At 30.5% G+C, this 15,915-nt stretch overlaps 1 protein-coding gene across 1 annotated transcript in view; it reads left to right on the forward strand.

Moving 5' to 3' along the window:
- LOC134699725 (metabotropic glycine receptor-like) overlaps positions 1 to 14,407 on the forward strand; it is a 39,103-nt gene extending 24,696 nt beyond the window's left edge. The window contains exons 5-10 of the mRNA XM_063561154.1: positions 3,240 to 3,349; positions 5,000 to 5,238; positions 6,123 to 6,261; positions 8,338 to 8,443; positions 8,848 to 9,021; positions 11,725 to 14,407. Coding sequence (XP_063417224.1) covers positions 3,240 to 3,349; positions 5,000 to 5,238; positions 6,123 to 6,261; positions 8,338 to 8,443; positions 8,848 to 9,021; positions 11,725 to 12,060 — 1,104 coding nt within the window. The 3' untranslated portion in view covers positions 12,061 to 14,407. The remainder of the gene's footprint in view (positions 1 to 3,239; positions 3,350 to 4,999; positions 5,239 to 6,122; positions 6,262 to 8,337; positions 8,444 to 8,847; positions 9,022 to 11,724) is intronic.
- Positions 14,408 to 15,915: the final 1,508 nt, after the last annotated feature.

Consider the following 15,915-nt stretch of genomic DNA (forward strand, 5'->3'; position numbering starts at 1 on the left):
TGGTTATTAAAGCCATCTTAGTAAACGTATCATTGACCATTGGCGGATCCAGAGGTTTTTACCGGAGTGACCTCATCCAAACAGTATGAAACTTTTACTCAATTCTTATTTCCACAAAACTCAGATTAAGTTCGAAGTTTTGTTGGCGTTACTTAATTTTCTTAAAATGTACCGTACCAAGTGAGGAATATGGCAGTTGTTATCAAATATTTCGTTTCTATGTATGTTGGCGTTTGTTTTTGATGTATTATAGTGCTCCTGTTGTTCCATCTGTCCACTTATAGTTGATGTGTTTTAATCGTTTTTTAGTTTGTAAACCAAATTTGTTTTTTCTTAATCGATTTATGACATTTGAACACCGGTATACTACTGTTACCTTTATAGCGTTCTTCAGCCATGTCTTTTTATAACGATAAATGCAAGCAGGAGCATCATCTGCATGTGTGTCACAGACGAATTCCCTATTTATCATACAAAAAAAATTGAAACCCATACTAGCCACACTTGCTTGGTGAATTACTGTATTTTACAGGTATTTAATTTTGATATTGAAAACTAGTTTTAGTTCGATGTCTCAATGTTATTAAACATGTTGAAGTTTTAATTAATGATAAGGTTTTCAAAATATAACATGATCATGCTCTTAAATAAAGACAACAGTACTATACCGCTGTTCAAAACTCATAAATCCATGGACAAAAACAAAATCGTGGTATTAAACTAAAACTGAGGGAAACGCATTACATATAAGAGGAGAACAACGACACAACAATAAATCTTTATTGAAATTCTTCTCCTCCTGTGTATAATTATATGCACTCGGCAAATACTAAACTGATTAATTCATTTTTAGTAGTAAAATTATTCCCTGCATGATAATGCCCATTCAGAAGCTTGCGTTGACTTCACATTTTTGTCGAGCCTTCGAATTTAGTCGAAAAAGCGAGACTAAGCGATCCTACATTCCGTCGTCGTCGTCGTCGTCGGCGGTGTACACAAATATTCACTCTGTGGTTAAAGTTTTTGAAATTTTAATAACTTTTTTAAACTATACTGGATTTCTACCAAACTTGGACAGAAGCTTGTTTATGATCATAAGATAGTATCCAGAAGTAAATTTTGTTAAAAAATAAATCAATTTTTTCCATGTTTTACTTTTAAATGGACTTAGTTTTTCTGCGGGGAAACATTACATTCACTCTGTGGTTAAAGTCTTTAAAATTTTAATAACTTTCTTGAACTATCCTGGGTTTTTACCAAACTTGGACAGAAGCTAGTTTATGATCATCAGATAGTATCCAGAAGTAAATTTTGTAAAAATAAAATTCCATTTTTTCTGTATTTTACTTTTAAATGGACTTAGTTTTTCTGCGGAGAAACATTACATTCACTCTGTGGTTAAAGTCTTTAAAATTTTAATAACTTTCTTAAACTATCCTGGGTTTTTACCAAACTTGGACAGAAGCTAGTTTATGATCATAAGATAGTATCCAGAAGTAAATTTTGTAAAAATAAAATTCCATTTTTTCTGTATTTTACTTTTAAATGGACATAGTTTTTCTACGGGGAAAGATTTCATTCACTCTGTGGTTAAAGTTTTTAAAATGTTAATAACTTTCTTAAACTATCATGGGTTTGTACCAAACTTGGACAGATGCTTGATAATGATCATAAAATAGTATCCAGAAGTAAATTTTGTTAAAAAATAAATCCATTTTTTTTCGTATTTTACTTAAAATGGACTTACATTTTCTTCCAGTAAAGCATTCATACATGTACAGTCTGCAGTTGTTTTTAAAACATTTATTAGATTCATAAAAAGTCCTGGATTTTAACCAAACTTTTACAGAAGCTTCTAACAATCAGAAGATTGTATCAAAAGGAATATTTTTATTGAGTTTTTTCCTCATATTTGTTGAGCCTGCGATTTACAGCAAAAGTAGGCGAGACACTGGGTTCCGCAGAACCCTTACAAATTTTTATCTTTACTGCTTTATTTAGTTGAACAGTTTAAGTTATAGAATAGTGGTGTTTTGGGACTTTTACTCTTAACTGAAACAGCAGTAGTAGTTTTATTACAAATGCTTGTAAAAGTTAAGTCTTGTTTCTATTATAAATACTTGTAAAAGTTAAGTCGTGCTTCTATTATAAATACTTGTAAAACTTTAGTCTTGTTTCTACTATAAATACTTGTAAAAGTTTAGTTTTATTTCTATTACAAATGCGTTAAGTCTTGTTTCTATTACAAATGCTTGTAAAAGTTACGTTTTTTTCTATTAAAAATGCTTGTAAAAGTTTAGTTTTGTTTCTATTATAAATGCGTTAAGCCTTGTTTCTATTATAAATGCGTTAAGTCTTGTTAAATTGCAAATGCTGTAAAAGTTAAGTCTTATTTCTAGTATAGTAAGTTGTAAAAGTTTAGTTTTGTTTCTATTATTAATACTTGTAAAATTAAGTCTGGTTTCTATTTTAAATGCTTGTAAAAGTGTAGTTTTGTTTCTATTATAAATACTTGTAAAAGTTAAGTCTTGTTTCTAGTATAACTGCTGGTAAAAGTTAAGTCTTGTTTCTATTATAAATACTTTTAAAAGGTAAGTGTTGTTTCATTTATAAATACTTGTAAGAGTTTAGTTTTGTTGCTCTTATTAATACTTGTAAAAGTTCAGTCTTGTTTCTATTAAAAATGCTTGTAAAAGTTAAGTCTTGTTTCTATTACAAATGTGTGTAAAAGTTAAGTCTTGTTTCTATTACAAATGCTTGTAAAAGTTAAGTCTTGTTTCTCTTATAAATGTAAAAGTTCTTAAATGCATTCGGCTGTTATCTTCTCTTAAGTTGGCTTGTTGTCTCTTTGACACATTTCCCATTTCCATTCCCAGTTTAACATAGGTTGCATACATCCCTATATGTAACGAAAGTGCAAAACTAACAAAATGTTCCATTTGCATTATTACAATAGTAGATTACGATATTAAAACCATAAAATCCAATTAGAATATACAAAACTAGTGGAAACAAACAAAACCTGAGGGAATCGAATTAATTGATATTCCATTCTGACATTATAGTTGTGGTGTTTTATAAGTGCACACAATTTAAAAGTTCAAGCAATGTAACATTGAAATTACAGAAATTATCAACAATTATGTCTATACATTTCGAAAAAAAAACCATATGATACTTTCGATGACATTTCAATTTAATCATCTATATTAATATTGTTTGTTCTGTCTATTTCCTAGGTTATCATACAATATTTTGAGCCTACAACGACCATATGTTTAGTGTTACCATGGTTTCGGGAGTTAGGATTTGCTGTGGTATATGGTGCATTAATATTAAAAGTTTATAGGTAAGCTCAAGCTGAGAAGTACTAAACAAATTAACAAGAAGAGTAAATACTCTTAATATGACAAATGAGTACCTTGTTTATATCATTATGAAGAAAAACAACAGAAACAGTTTTTATGCAAAATTAACCTATTATCACATCAGCAAACATTGATATTTAAAGTTTAAAGGTGAGGCAAACCAGCAAATGTGCTCAAAATATAAGAAAATGCCTGTACAAAGTCAGGAATATGACAGTTTTTATCCATTCGTTTGATGTGTTTGAACTTTTGAATTTGCTATTTGATTTGGGACATTCCTTTTTGAATTTACCTCGGAGTTCAGTATTTTTGTGGTTTTTTAGTTTTACATAACACAAATAAAACTTATCGTACTATGACAAATATATCATAGCAACTTTGTTTATATCAATATGAAGAAAAACGATAGAAACGCAAAGTGTCACCCTATTTGAAAATAGATAAACAAGTTAAACGATTATTGTAATTCCTCTATCTTTGTGAATTATGTAAAGGAAAAGGAATCGCCCTCAAGTATAGGAAGATGTGGTGTGAGTGCCAATGAGACAACTCTCCATCCAAATAAAAATTTATAAAAGTAAACCATTATAGGTCAATGTACGGCCTTCAACACGGAGCCTTGGCTCACACCGAACAGGATGTCGTTAATAAATTACATTCATATCATACTATGCTATTCTAATATAGTTACTCCTGATAAGGGTATATATCATCACTTGATTATGGATTTTGATTGGCTGATTGCTGGTGTTTTTGTCCTACATATTTTTGTACTTTTCTGTCGTGGTATTGACTAAATCGTATACTGTTATACATGTTTAATTTTATTTGTACTTTTTTTGGGGCTTTTTCAATGCAATGCAAGAATAAAATTCAGTTTCTGTATTGCTGTGTTTCATATGCCAAATTTCTCATTGTCCAGTTCAGATGGTCATCATACCAAACAGGCTGAAATATATAATAATGATATAATGTTTTCTATTTAAAAACAAAATTTTGATTAAAGTAGTGATGATATTTCATGTACATGATGTAGTTGATCAGATATGTGAAAAAAAACATTTAACATTTTTAACGTAAATCCGATTAAAGAATTCATTGTTATTACACTCTTCGGATAATTTAGAATTAGTCGAAATAAGTCATATTGGTTAATATAAAAAATAGCTAAATTTTGTAAACAAAACGTTTTTTCTTTTCTTATTTTACTTATAAATGGACTTACTTTTTCTGAGGGTTAACATTACATTCACTTTGGGGTTAAACTTTTTAGAATTTTTAATAACGTTCTTGAACAATCCTGGATTTCTACCAAACTTGGACAGAAGCTTGTTTATGCTCAAAAGCTAGAATGCAAAAGGAAATTTTTTAAAAATATTTCTGGGTTTTCCATATGTTTCTTATATATGGACTTTTCTTCCAGCTAACATTACATACAGTCTGCAGTTAATATGCTCAAAACATTAATTAAATTTATAAAGAAGTCTGGACACTTAGTTCCGCGGAACATTTTCAAAAGAGTTGGCCTATGATTATCAATTCTGTACACTTCATTCATCCCTACTGTCTCTTTAAAATCCAGAAAAATCTCATCGAACGCAATAAATCATGAAATATTATTTCATTTTCAGGTTATTAGGAGAATTTCAGTCAAGGAAAGCGCACAGAGTACATGTTCGTGATAAAGATTTAATGAAATACTTATGTTGTGTTATAATAGTAGTTTTAGGATATATGTCTGTGTGGACAACTGTTACTTTAGATCATATTAGAGAAGGAAAAACTATTCTAGATACAGGTGTTACTCCTGAAGACAATTTGAAATATTTAGTATGTAAATCAGGATGGTGGGAATATGTTATAGAAAGTGGTAAGTGTCTATTCTAATGTTATAATTTTTTCCTTGAGAATTTCATGAAGTCAGTAGTAAGTGTATGGAGAGCAACTGAATATTTTATTTTTAAAATATGTGTCAGTCATTTATGCCACAAAATATCACATAAGAAGGTATGGTTTTTTGTCCTGTATTATATGTGTTATGTGGCGAGATGGGTTCAAATGGAAGTAAAAGGATTATTAATGTTTCGTTGGTCCTTTTAAATAAGGAAATTTCTGATTTAACTTTAAAAAGCACTAGGTCTGAAATTAAGAAATATGGAAATAAACCATAAAAATCATTAACTTATTTAATAATAAAAAGAAAAGTATTACTGATGTTATTTTATATTATTTACGCGATCTATAAACAAATGAAATCGTTAAGGAATTTAATTCCATAGTATATACATGTAAGAAGGATACATATATCATTCATATATACATTGTTTGATTTGTTTTCATGATGCATGTTTTAAAATTGAACATGGTTCCTGTTTAATAGGAACGAAAGTAGTTAAAGGAGATAAGTTATTGAAAGTACAACACAAAAACAAAAGTAATCAAGAGATTGAAAAGGCAACATGCAGTTTCAACAACATTAACAATATTATAATTACCTCAACAGAAGCAAATTTTGATATTCATTTCTCTTGAGTGATGCTTGAGGCCAAAATATTTAAAAATCTTGCCAAATTCCAAAAATAAAAAACATTTTATGCGAAAAAGGATAAAAAGTATAGCAAAAGTAGGGCAATGGAATTAGAGCTATGTCTGAGTAAAATATTTCGACATCTATGTTGATACTAGTCAAGCTAGTATATGTTTTAAGTTTTCAACCATTTATTTGTGGCTAATTGTTTCCTTTTTCCTTTTCAGCTGAATTATTATTTCTATGTTTTGGTATATACCTCTGCTATCGTATAAGATCAGCCCCTTCTGATTATTCAGAAGGAACATATATTTCTGCAGCAATATGCTATGAGGCAGTTATTTCAACAGTATTTTATGTACTTAGGTAAGTTTAACTTAGGAGATAAATATTGCAGCAATTGTTACAATGACAGCACTATGAGGAGGGGATATCCAAAATGTCCAAAACTTAGAAGGGCTGATAATTTTAGATACTGCCCGATTTATAGGGTCGTAACTGTTTTATTAGTACTAAACAAATATTGACATTTCGTTTGGCCTCCTCACCGGCAGAGAATAATAGGGTTATTGACCGGGCAACCCAATTTGTTGATGGTATTAACCGACCCTTACCTATTTGGAGTAAAATATCCAAATTTATTCTCATCACGTGATCTTAAATTAGCTAATATATTATTTTTCAATTATACTGTATATAACTAAGGTATAATAATACACGGTATTTACTAACATTACAGTTTATAATTTATGGTGTAAGGTAGTTGTGTGAGGTTGTGTCAAAACTAACTTGTTTCAGTATTATTTAACATAGTTAGGTAATTATATAGGTAGATTGTTAATGTTGCGAGGCATTAATTGCAATAGTATTCTATGTATGTAATGTAGGAAATTTTCATCTTCTGAGGCATCGATCTCAACGCTGTGTTATGACTAACTCTAAAAACTTTACTGAACAGTTATCTAGAAAACTGTATTTATGAAAACTAAGCCATCGTTTTTGGAATAACATGTACTGGAATACGGTATTACACTTTATGTAAGAGTAAGTCGTGTATCCCTTTTACATAAATTATGTGTAATTGAGTATACCGTATTGTCATGCAGACTTAAAACTTAAAACAAAAGCATTTTCATATAATGTTGGGGATATGTTCTTGATCTTTCGTCGCCCTGAGAATTAATCAGACAACACTTTCATATAGTTCAAAGGCACATTATTATATGAGTTATAATTACTTATAAGTGAAAAGAAACACTTGTCTATCAAAATACATCATTCAAGCAGGATTTTATATTGATGAAATATGAATGAAATTGACGGTTTTCAAGAGCTATCATTACAGCGTAAAATATGAAATAGCTATTTTTTTCATGCGTGTAAAATATTTATATCTGACAAATTGGATACTATACAATATACGAGTACTTATCTGCCTGATCACAAGCCTGATATCTTTGATTTGTATATAGAGACAATGAATATGATCACTCAAACGTAAATAACTATTACGCCAAGATGTGTACATGAATTTAAAGTTTCAATAAGTTAAAGCAAATGTTACTTTTCCCCCTTTTATTTCAATTTCATTATTTTAACATTTGTGCTAAACAAAACATTGTTGTGTTAATATAAAAAAAGAAGATCTGGTATGATTGAGATAACTATCCACATAAGACCAAAATGACACAGACATTATCAACCATATAGCCATGATATAGGTCACCGTACGGCCTTCAACAATGAGGAAAGCCCATACCGCATAGTCAGCTATAAAAGGGACAATGCAATAGGAAAAACTCTAAGGTAAATTCTATGAAACCTGACCAAATCAACCGTTGAAACGAATGAAAAACGAATGTCATATTCCTGACTTGGTGCAGGTATATATCAAAGAATATATAGCTAAATATTCAACTTGAATGACAGCTGTTTATATTTCCGTTTTATTGACAAAAATTTGGTCAACAACCCAAAAAGACATATTTGGTTAATGTGACAATAACTTGGATTCGGCAGCCAAAACTTAAAACATAGTAAAATAGCTTTCAAGACATAACACAGTTCTATATGAAAAAATCCGCATAATTCTCGATGTAAGACGACATGATCAACAAATGATACATATTCTGACAAAAGTACCAAACTAGAAAGTAAAAAAAAAGGGTGATCAAAACTCAAAATCAAACACATCAACCACAAGCACGAGTGGAAAACAACTATCATATTCTTGGCTTGTTTTGTTTTTAGAAACCTTTGATCAAGTGCTATGGCTCTTGTCATTCCTGACCATAAAATCAGTTATAATTTATTGAAATTAAGTATTTAATTTCAATAAAATGTATTTCCTTAAAAAAATATATTCCTGTGTATAATTTTCTCTCAAATTGATTGTTTGGTGTTCTCTGTACATGTTATGTATATTTTTTTTTGTATTTTCAGGCATGTTTATTGGTTGAATCTTCATCCAGATTATTTGTTTCTTATGTATTTTGTTCGTTGTCAGATGACTGTTACAATTACCCTACTTCTCGTTTACGGACCAAAAGTAAGTTTAAAAGACAAGTAATACAAATAGTAAAATAGAAAAAAGAACACACTTGGGACAATAAAAATAATAGAAAGGGAAAAGACTAAAACTACAGATGCAGCTTAAATTTGAGCACGAAAGGAACTCAATTTAAAACTTTAAATGAGATTAAAGGGGTGGCAAATAATTGATCTAACTAAGCGAATTTTATCATGGCTTTGAGTCGATGTTTTCCTGATAAAATGTTGAATTATTGTTTGTTAATTCTAAACTAAGTTCATTATAGATATATCCTGAATTTGATTTGAATGATTATAAGTTGAAAAATAAGAAAACCGGTTCATAATTTCAGTTTTTTTATAATTATTCACCCGTTAAATTGCTCGTTATTATTTTTCATACGACCGATTCCTTGTTTACAGCTTTTATATGCACATCGCCCACCCGAGGACCACCATATAAGAAATCGGGCTCCCTCTGAGGCTACAGACAATATGGCGCCGGAAACGCTGAAATTAAATGTTGGCATTTCCTCAAATGGAGATGTCGATGTAGGGGAGATAAGTCTAGCTGATATGGACCCAGAAGATATCAGAGTAAGTCCAATATAATGTTTTCACAAACCATGCTTAAATACAGAAAACGGTAAAAGTTATTTGACATAACACGAACAATGGAGGTTTTCAAGTACAAAGATACACAAACGAAAATATAGAAAAATTATAATTTATCTCTTTAGCGATTTGAATATCACGGTTAGTTAAGATTTCGACAGAGTTTGAAGAACAATAAAAAAAAAACGAAAATGTGAAAAAATAACAATTAATCATTTTAGCCATCATTGGTGTTATTTTTGTATTTCCCTTAGAATTCGACTTCATTGTCCATAAAAATCTTTTTCTTTCTCGGGTTTACCTGAAGTAAAAAATGGCATCGAAGAAAGACTTTAATGTTAATCTGTTTTTATTTAAGACCTGTTTCTACTGCCTTACCCACTTAAATGAATTTGATTCCAGTGTTGTCTCATTCCGATTGAACATTTCATTGTTAAAACTCATGCGATGGCTAAAAACTACATATGGACTTTTGAAACACATTCGTTATTAAGATTTGTAATGCAAATATTTGTTTCTTTTTACTTTATACAATCAATAGGTCTTGTATTAGTTCTGTTGTATTTTGTAAAAACATAAACAATAGATGATCACTATTTTCCATTGAACTATTTAACTTCAGAATATGGGAATAGCAATGCAAAGCCTCAATCAATTGAAATGACAAATTAACAATTGTAATAATAAAAAAATATAGATAGTGTTACACAACATTTTTAGAATCTGAATATTATGTAAAGCATTCACGTCCATACAAAAACTAGCTTAAATGGATTTCAAAATGACAGAAGACTGCTTTTGTTTATAAAATAATATCAAATTGTAAACTTGCAAAAATATGTACACTGAACAATGTGCTTTAATACTTTGAAGGAAAGCTTTGAACCACTTCTAAATCGGTTTGATATAAAAACATTAATGATCAAGAATAATTTGTTGCTCATTACACCGACTATGCTTTTGGTTGGGGTTTCGGAAATTTAATTGTAGCAGGCAAGAATTTTAGACACTTGGAGACTCTAGTTTGCAATTCTTACATAATTATACAAGTCACGCTATAATTTATGTGTTTTATTCTTTGCACTAATGTATCCTTTGTGTTTGATTAGTAATTGGTTGTGTTGTATAAACTTTGCCAAATTGGCACGACTTCCTTTTTCAATTGTTGTTTTATTGCTTCATTGTTTTTGTCTTACTTGGAACACAACATAAAGATAAGAATGTTTCTATTATATCATGTTTATCTGCCTTGTATTCTAGAAGCTTCATGTGCTAGTTAAATTCATTTTATATTAAATGTTAATTTTTTTTTAGTTTTCTGTTCACATTTTTAGTAAGATTAAGATTTACATTGTTACTTAAATTGTTGATTTATTCGGTGAAAAAAAACCAAATATTTCAGTAAAACGATAGAACAAAATCATGATATCATAGTTTACCAATGTATAAATATCATAAGTCAATGTGAAAAGTGTAACGGACAAAAACGTAGGGGATCACATATTTTCAGAAAATAGGACCAGATGCCTTGACAGGGTGAGCGTGGTTTACTATTTATGCATCAATTTACATGCTAAACCCCACTCATTAAGTATGTCATAGTTGGGAACAGACCCGTATCGGTTAAATAACACATAAGACGGATTGTTCTTCTATTTAGATATTTAAGCCATAAACACATGTCGCTAGTAGAGGCGGATTAAGGTGGGGCTGTTTGGTTGAATTTAAAGGGAATCACTGTTCAAGCAAGACTGGAGTTGGTCCCTTCTTAGGCAGTCAGTGCCCCCTCCCCTTTATGAAAATATCTGGATCCTCCACTGCTAGTGAGTTGAGTTAAAGACACACTGTATTGGTAAAACACATTATTACTCGGAGAGGAGGAAACTGGGTCGTTAATGTGTGAAGCTATTAACATTATTTTGGTATTCTAATTAAGTCACTATATTCTGTTATAACATTATTACAGAAAGGTCAACTGTGCATTTCACCTATCAAAATATAACACGTCCTTTATTCTTGTCTTAGTTACATACGAATTGCATTAGAATTACCAACACTATGTTAGACATATATCACTTTTGGAATTTTGGTCCTCAAAGCTCTTCAACTTCGTACTTTTTTGGCCTTTTTAACTTTTTTGGATTCGAGGGTCTGGTGTATTAAATTATAGTCTCGGTATACAAATTTTAGTCCTGGTATCTATGACGAGTTCATTTAATACGAAAAACTACAATAAACACTAACGACTCCAATAAGAAGGTGCAACAAACAGGTCAGAGGTCGTGTTACTCATAGCAAGTACAAAATAGCTGATAATTAATACGTCTACCTCAGGGATAGTAAAATTAACTGTAATTGGCAAAACTTTTAGGAATATCTTGTCCCCAATACTCTTCAACCTCGTATTATAAATTTTATTATTCATTCGAGCGACACTGCTGAGTCTAGTGTAGACGAAACCCGTGTCTGGCGTAAATACAAAGTTTCAATCCTGGGATCTATGATGAGTTTATTTATAATAGATAGACAGTATGCTTTTTCTATTGTTTTTGATAAGAGACTTTCCGTTTAAAATTTTCCTTGGAGTTCGATATTTTTGTTATTTTCTTTATTAGGGTACTTTGAGAGGATAATTATTTTTTTCATTAATTTTATTACTCATTTGGATTATATTTCTTTTTTCAGGCTGAGCTTAAACGTTTGTATACCCAACTTCAAATATATAAAACAAGAACAATGAGAAAAGACAATCCACATATTTCTAAACGAAGAGGAGGCAGAAAACAAACACATAGGAGATTTTCATTACAGGCATTCCATCATAAACATAGACATCACCATAGTGACCATGATCACGAACACGAAATGTCGAAAACACCCGAAGAATCAACGAACAGTGCCGAGGCTGTTGCACTAACATTTGAAAGTGCATGCGCGAATCGTTGTGACGGTGAAACTCATGAAAAGGAGACAAAACCAAGAGAACAGTGTACAGTCACTTTCAAAATGGGCCTCAAATAAAGATTTTTAAATTACATCTATATTTCTACAGAAGTTGAAAGTGCGCATTTAACACGTGACCTGTACTTGAATCACGCCCAATGAGATAGCCTTATAAGCTACAGACGATGGGGTATGTGTACGCGCGGTTAGACCACAGAAACAGTAAAACGCTAGTCAGAAAACAATGAAAATACCTCACGTGATAGTAATGGAGCAGTTTTAGATGTAAGGACCAGAATGCAAACACTGTCTCAACAATATTATTATATATTACTGTTTGGCTAATAACGTCCTAAACAATGGAAATTCAACCAATGGCGTGATTTGTTTCCATTTGGGGTACTAACAATGAAACTACCCGTAGTCATTTAGATACTAAAACGGCGAATTGTGTTTGACTGTTCATATTGTACTTCAATTTTCTGTGTAACTGTTATACATTAGGTTTTTGTCCTTAAAATATGACAATTGATGAGCGATTGCTATGGCAACAAATTTTATCTTCAAAAGTGCCATATCTATAAAGGCAAATATGTTTCTTCTGGGCTTACATGATACTTAGACTTTCCAGGTACAGAAAAAAATCTGATGTGGATGAAATAACAAATTCTATGTCAATGATTTTTTCTTACCACTGATTCGAAATAACTGTAGTAATCTGAATTTATAAATGTTTCTTACTCTGAAATCTACGTTGAAACTAGAATTTAAAAAACAGGATATAATTATGTAAGTACCCGATAACTCTTTTAAAAAATAAAGATTAAAATTATCGAAGCAAAACTTAAACGCCCCACGTCGATAAACATGATACAAAAAGCAAATGTTAATAACTTACCAACCACCTTTTCTAAAGACCATATTTACCTAGAGTTTAATTCACGACATAAAGTCATTGAGTCTTCAAATATAAAATATTTTTTAAATGGTGAAATAATTTTTTTTTTAGTTCAAGATATTAAACATAACTTCAGAGAAACGAAAGTTTGAAAAAAAAAGATCTACTTAAGTTCGGCTTAGTTACAATTGGAACTATCAATTATTGTGCCAAAACATTACCATATTCCATTTCACGATTTGATTATATAGTGCCATTTTATCATTAACTACTAATAGCTGTATACAACGTGGTAACCTAGGTTATGGGAGGTTACTATTACAATCACTTGTACGTTTTCGTCAACCAGTTGTGGTACATATGTTCAAGCTTCAGAATACCACAGATTATGTGTTATGGGTTTTCTCCGTTATCCTAGGGAAACCCCCTTTACTAGAAAACGATTATTGCTAATGCTCGTTTATTTTTGTAAAAGATTGCATTAAATTTACTTTTGAATAAATCTTATAATATAAATAACAGAAGGTATTTCAAAGATGTGTGTATTTATTTTGCTTGTATGAATGTGTGTGTGTGTGTGACTGCAATATTTGGTATAATGACATTGATCGAAAAGATAAAATTGACATTCTTCTATAAAAACGAATCATATGTTATTTAATGAAGAAAGAACAGTTGTTTCATCAAACAACACATAAAAATTTCTTTCATTATCTTAGTGTGGTACCTAACACTTTAACTAAAATTAATTTGGCTCGTTTAATGTTTGGACCTTTGACCAAACATATAGGAATTTCAAAAAATTTGAACCAACCGTTTAATCAGAAAAATCACACTGGTTATATAGCAGTTTAACAAACATCTTTTAATTTATCATTGTCAGAGAAGCTTAATATTCCCTTATGAACACAACGTCATTAAAACGTTCTGCTGATTTTACAGAGTTATCTCCCTGTAGTGCTAGGTACCACCTTAATTACAATTTGAAAACTTTTTATTTCGTTAATATATATTTATTAAAACAGTTTCTGATTTCATATATATTAGAAGTTGGTTAGAGTTATTTCCCATTAAGTAGATATGCAGTTTAAATAATAACTTTATCTAAGGCGTTCTATGATAAAAACATGAAATCATTTTAATGATATAAACTTACGCTACGACAACTTGTCATAATAAATTACCTTTTCATGTTATGTCATGAAAGTTGAACAAATCCAAATATCTGTGAAAAATCACAAAAAAAAACGTTTCAAGAAAAAGGAGAAAAGGAAGGAAGACTGACTTGAAGTGACAAGCGTTCTTGTAAAACGTAAACGAAAATACAGATAGGCCGCTGGGCTAAGTATGAACATAGTCTACTAGCTAACAATCTATAATATTTATCTTCACTATAAATGAACCATGGAGGGTTTCTACTGTGTATATCGTTATGTATATATATATATTACCAAATCTCCTTCCTTTTCAGCTATGTAAGTAAAACAAATATTTTGTAATAAAATTATAAATTGTTATATTATATCATTGTGTGATTTCTTGGTATGTGTTTGAATACCTTTTTGAAATTTCGGGTCCTCAATGCTCTTCAACTTTTTACTTGTTTGGCTTTATAACTATTTTGATCTGATCATCACTGATCTTATCTAGACGTAACGGGCGTCAGGCGTTCTAAATTATAATCCTGGTACCTTTGATAACTGTTGTCCAGTTTTGTTCATAACATGGGTTAGATGGTTAAATGAATTTTTATTTAATAACTTTCATATAAAATTAAGTTTGTACAACCCTTTTATATATAGAAAATGTCGGTACCAAGTCAGATATATGACAGATTTTTTCCTTTTGTTTGGTGAAGTGGCACTTTTCATTTTGCCTTTTCATTAGGAACTATTCGTTTTGAAATTTCTCTGGGAGTTCGATATTTATGTTATTTTACTTCAATATTTATGTATATTTAACGCATCAATGTAAATATATCGGAATTTGACGAGACTGTCATTAAAGTGAGAGGGTTAGCGCTACAGAACCAGGTTTAATCCACCATTTTCTACATTTAAAAATGCCTGTACCAAGTCAAGACAGTATGGCAGTATATGACAGTTCTTGTCCATTCGTTTTTGATGCGTTTTGTTATTTGATTTTGCCATGTGATAATGGACTTTCGTAATTGATTTTCCTCTACGTTCAGTAATTTTGTGATTTTACTTTTTACTTATTAGACTTGCAATGGATGAAAATTTCGTTGTTAATTTGACTTTTGATGAGAAAGATCTTCGGTATGTACGCGGAAAACAACTGTTAAAATTGAAATGGAATTCATGTGTGTATTTTAGCTAACAAATTATTGAAACAATGACAGCATTTATCAGATATAGGAAGTTGCGATATGAGTGCCGATGAGACAACTCTCTATTCTAGCCACAGTTTCAAAAAAGTAATGCATTATAAATTATAGTATGGCCTCCAACACGGAGTATTGGCACACACCGAACAGCAAGCTATATAGTGCTCCAAAAAGACTAGTGTAAAACAATTTCAACAGGAAAACCAACGGTCTAAATCATTATAAGAGCCAAATCAACAAACAACATTTACTGAACATAAGGTTCCTGACTTAAGACAGATGCAAACAAATGCAGCGGTTTTAAACATAAAAATAGGCGCCTATTTCACTCGCACCTGTAACAGTAGTATAACAATACAGCAAAGACAGACATACTATAAAATAGCAATTGAACTATTAACAAAAACAAGTGAACATAGACTGAACGATTACATTGCATTTATGTTGTTTACATTTGTTGACTTGAAACATGCAGCTGCATCTAAGGTATTGAACCAGTTTCACTCCGCTAAAGTTTGAATCAAGAAATTCAATTGTTTCTTAAACCAGCAACCTGAGTATAAAAGGGTTGCATCCCTTGAATTCTTAAAATCTGTAAATAATTGACAGGGTTCAAATCAGAGACAATGTTTTATGAATAACTTTTATTATCACTTGTAATTTATTATGATTTTTGTTACAAGTGTTC

This window comes from Mytilus trossulus, unplaced genomic scaffold, assembly GCF_036588685.1.
Source record: "Mytilus trossulus isolate FHL-02 unplaced genomic scaffold, PNRI_Mtr1.1.1.hap1 h1tg000085l___fragment_1__unscaffolded, whole genome shotgun sequence".
Taxonomy (NCBI): domain Eukaryota; kingdom Metazoa; phylum Mollusca; class Bivalvia; order Mytilida; family Mytilidae; genus Mytilus; species Mytilus trossulus.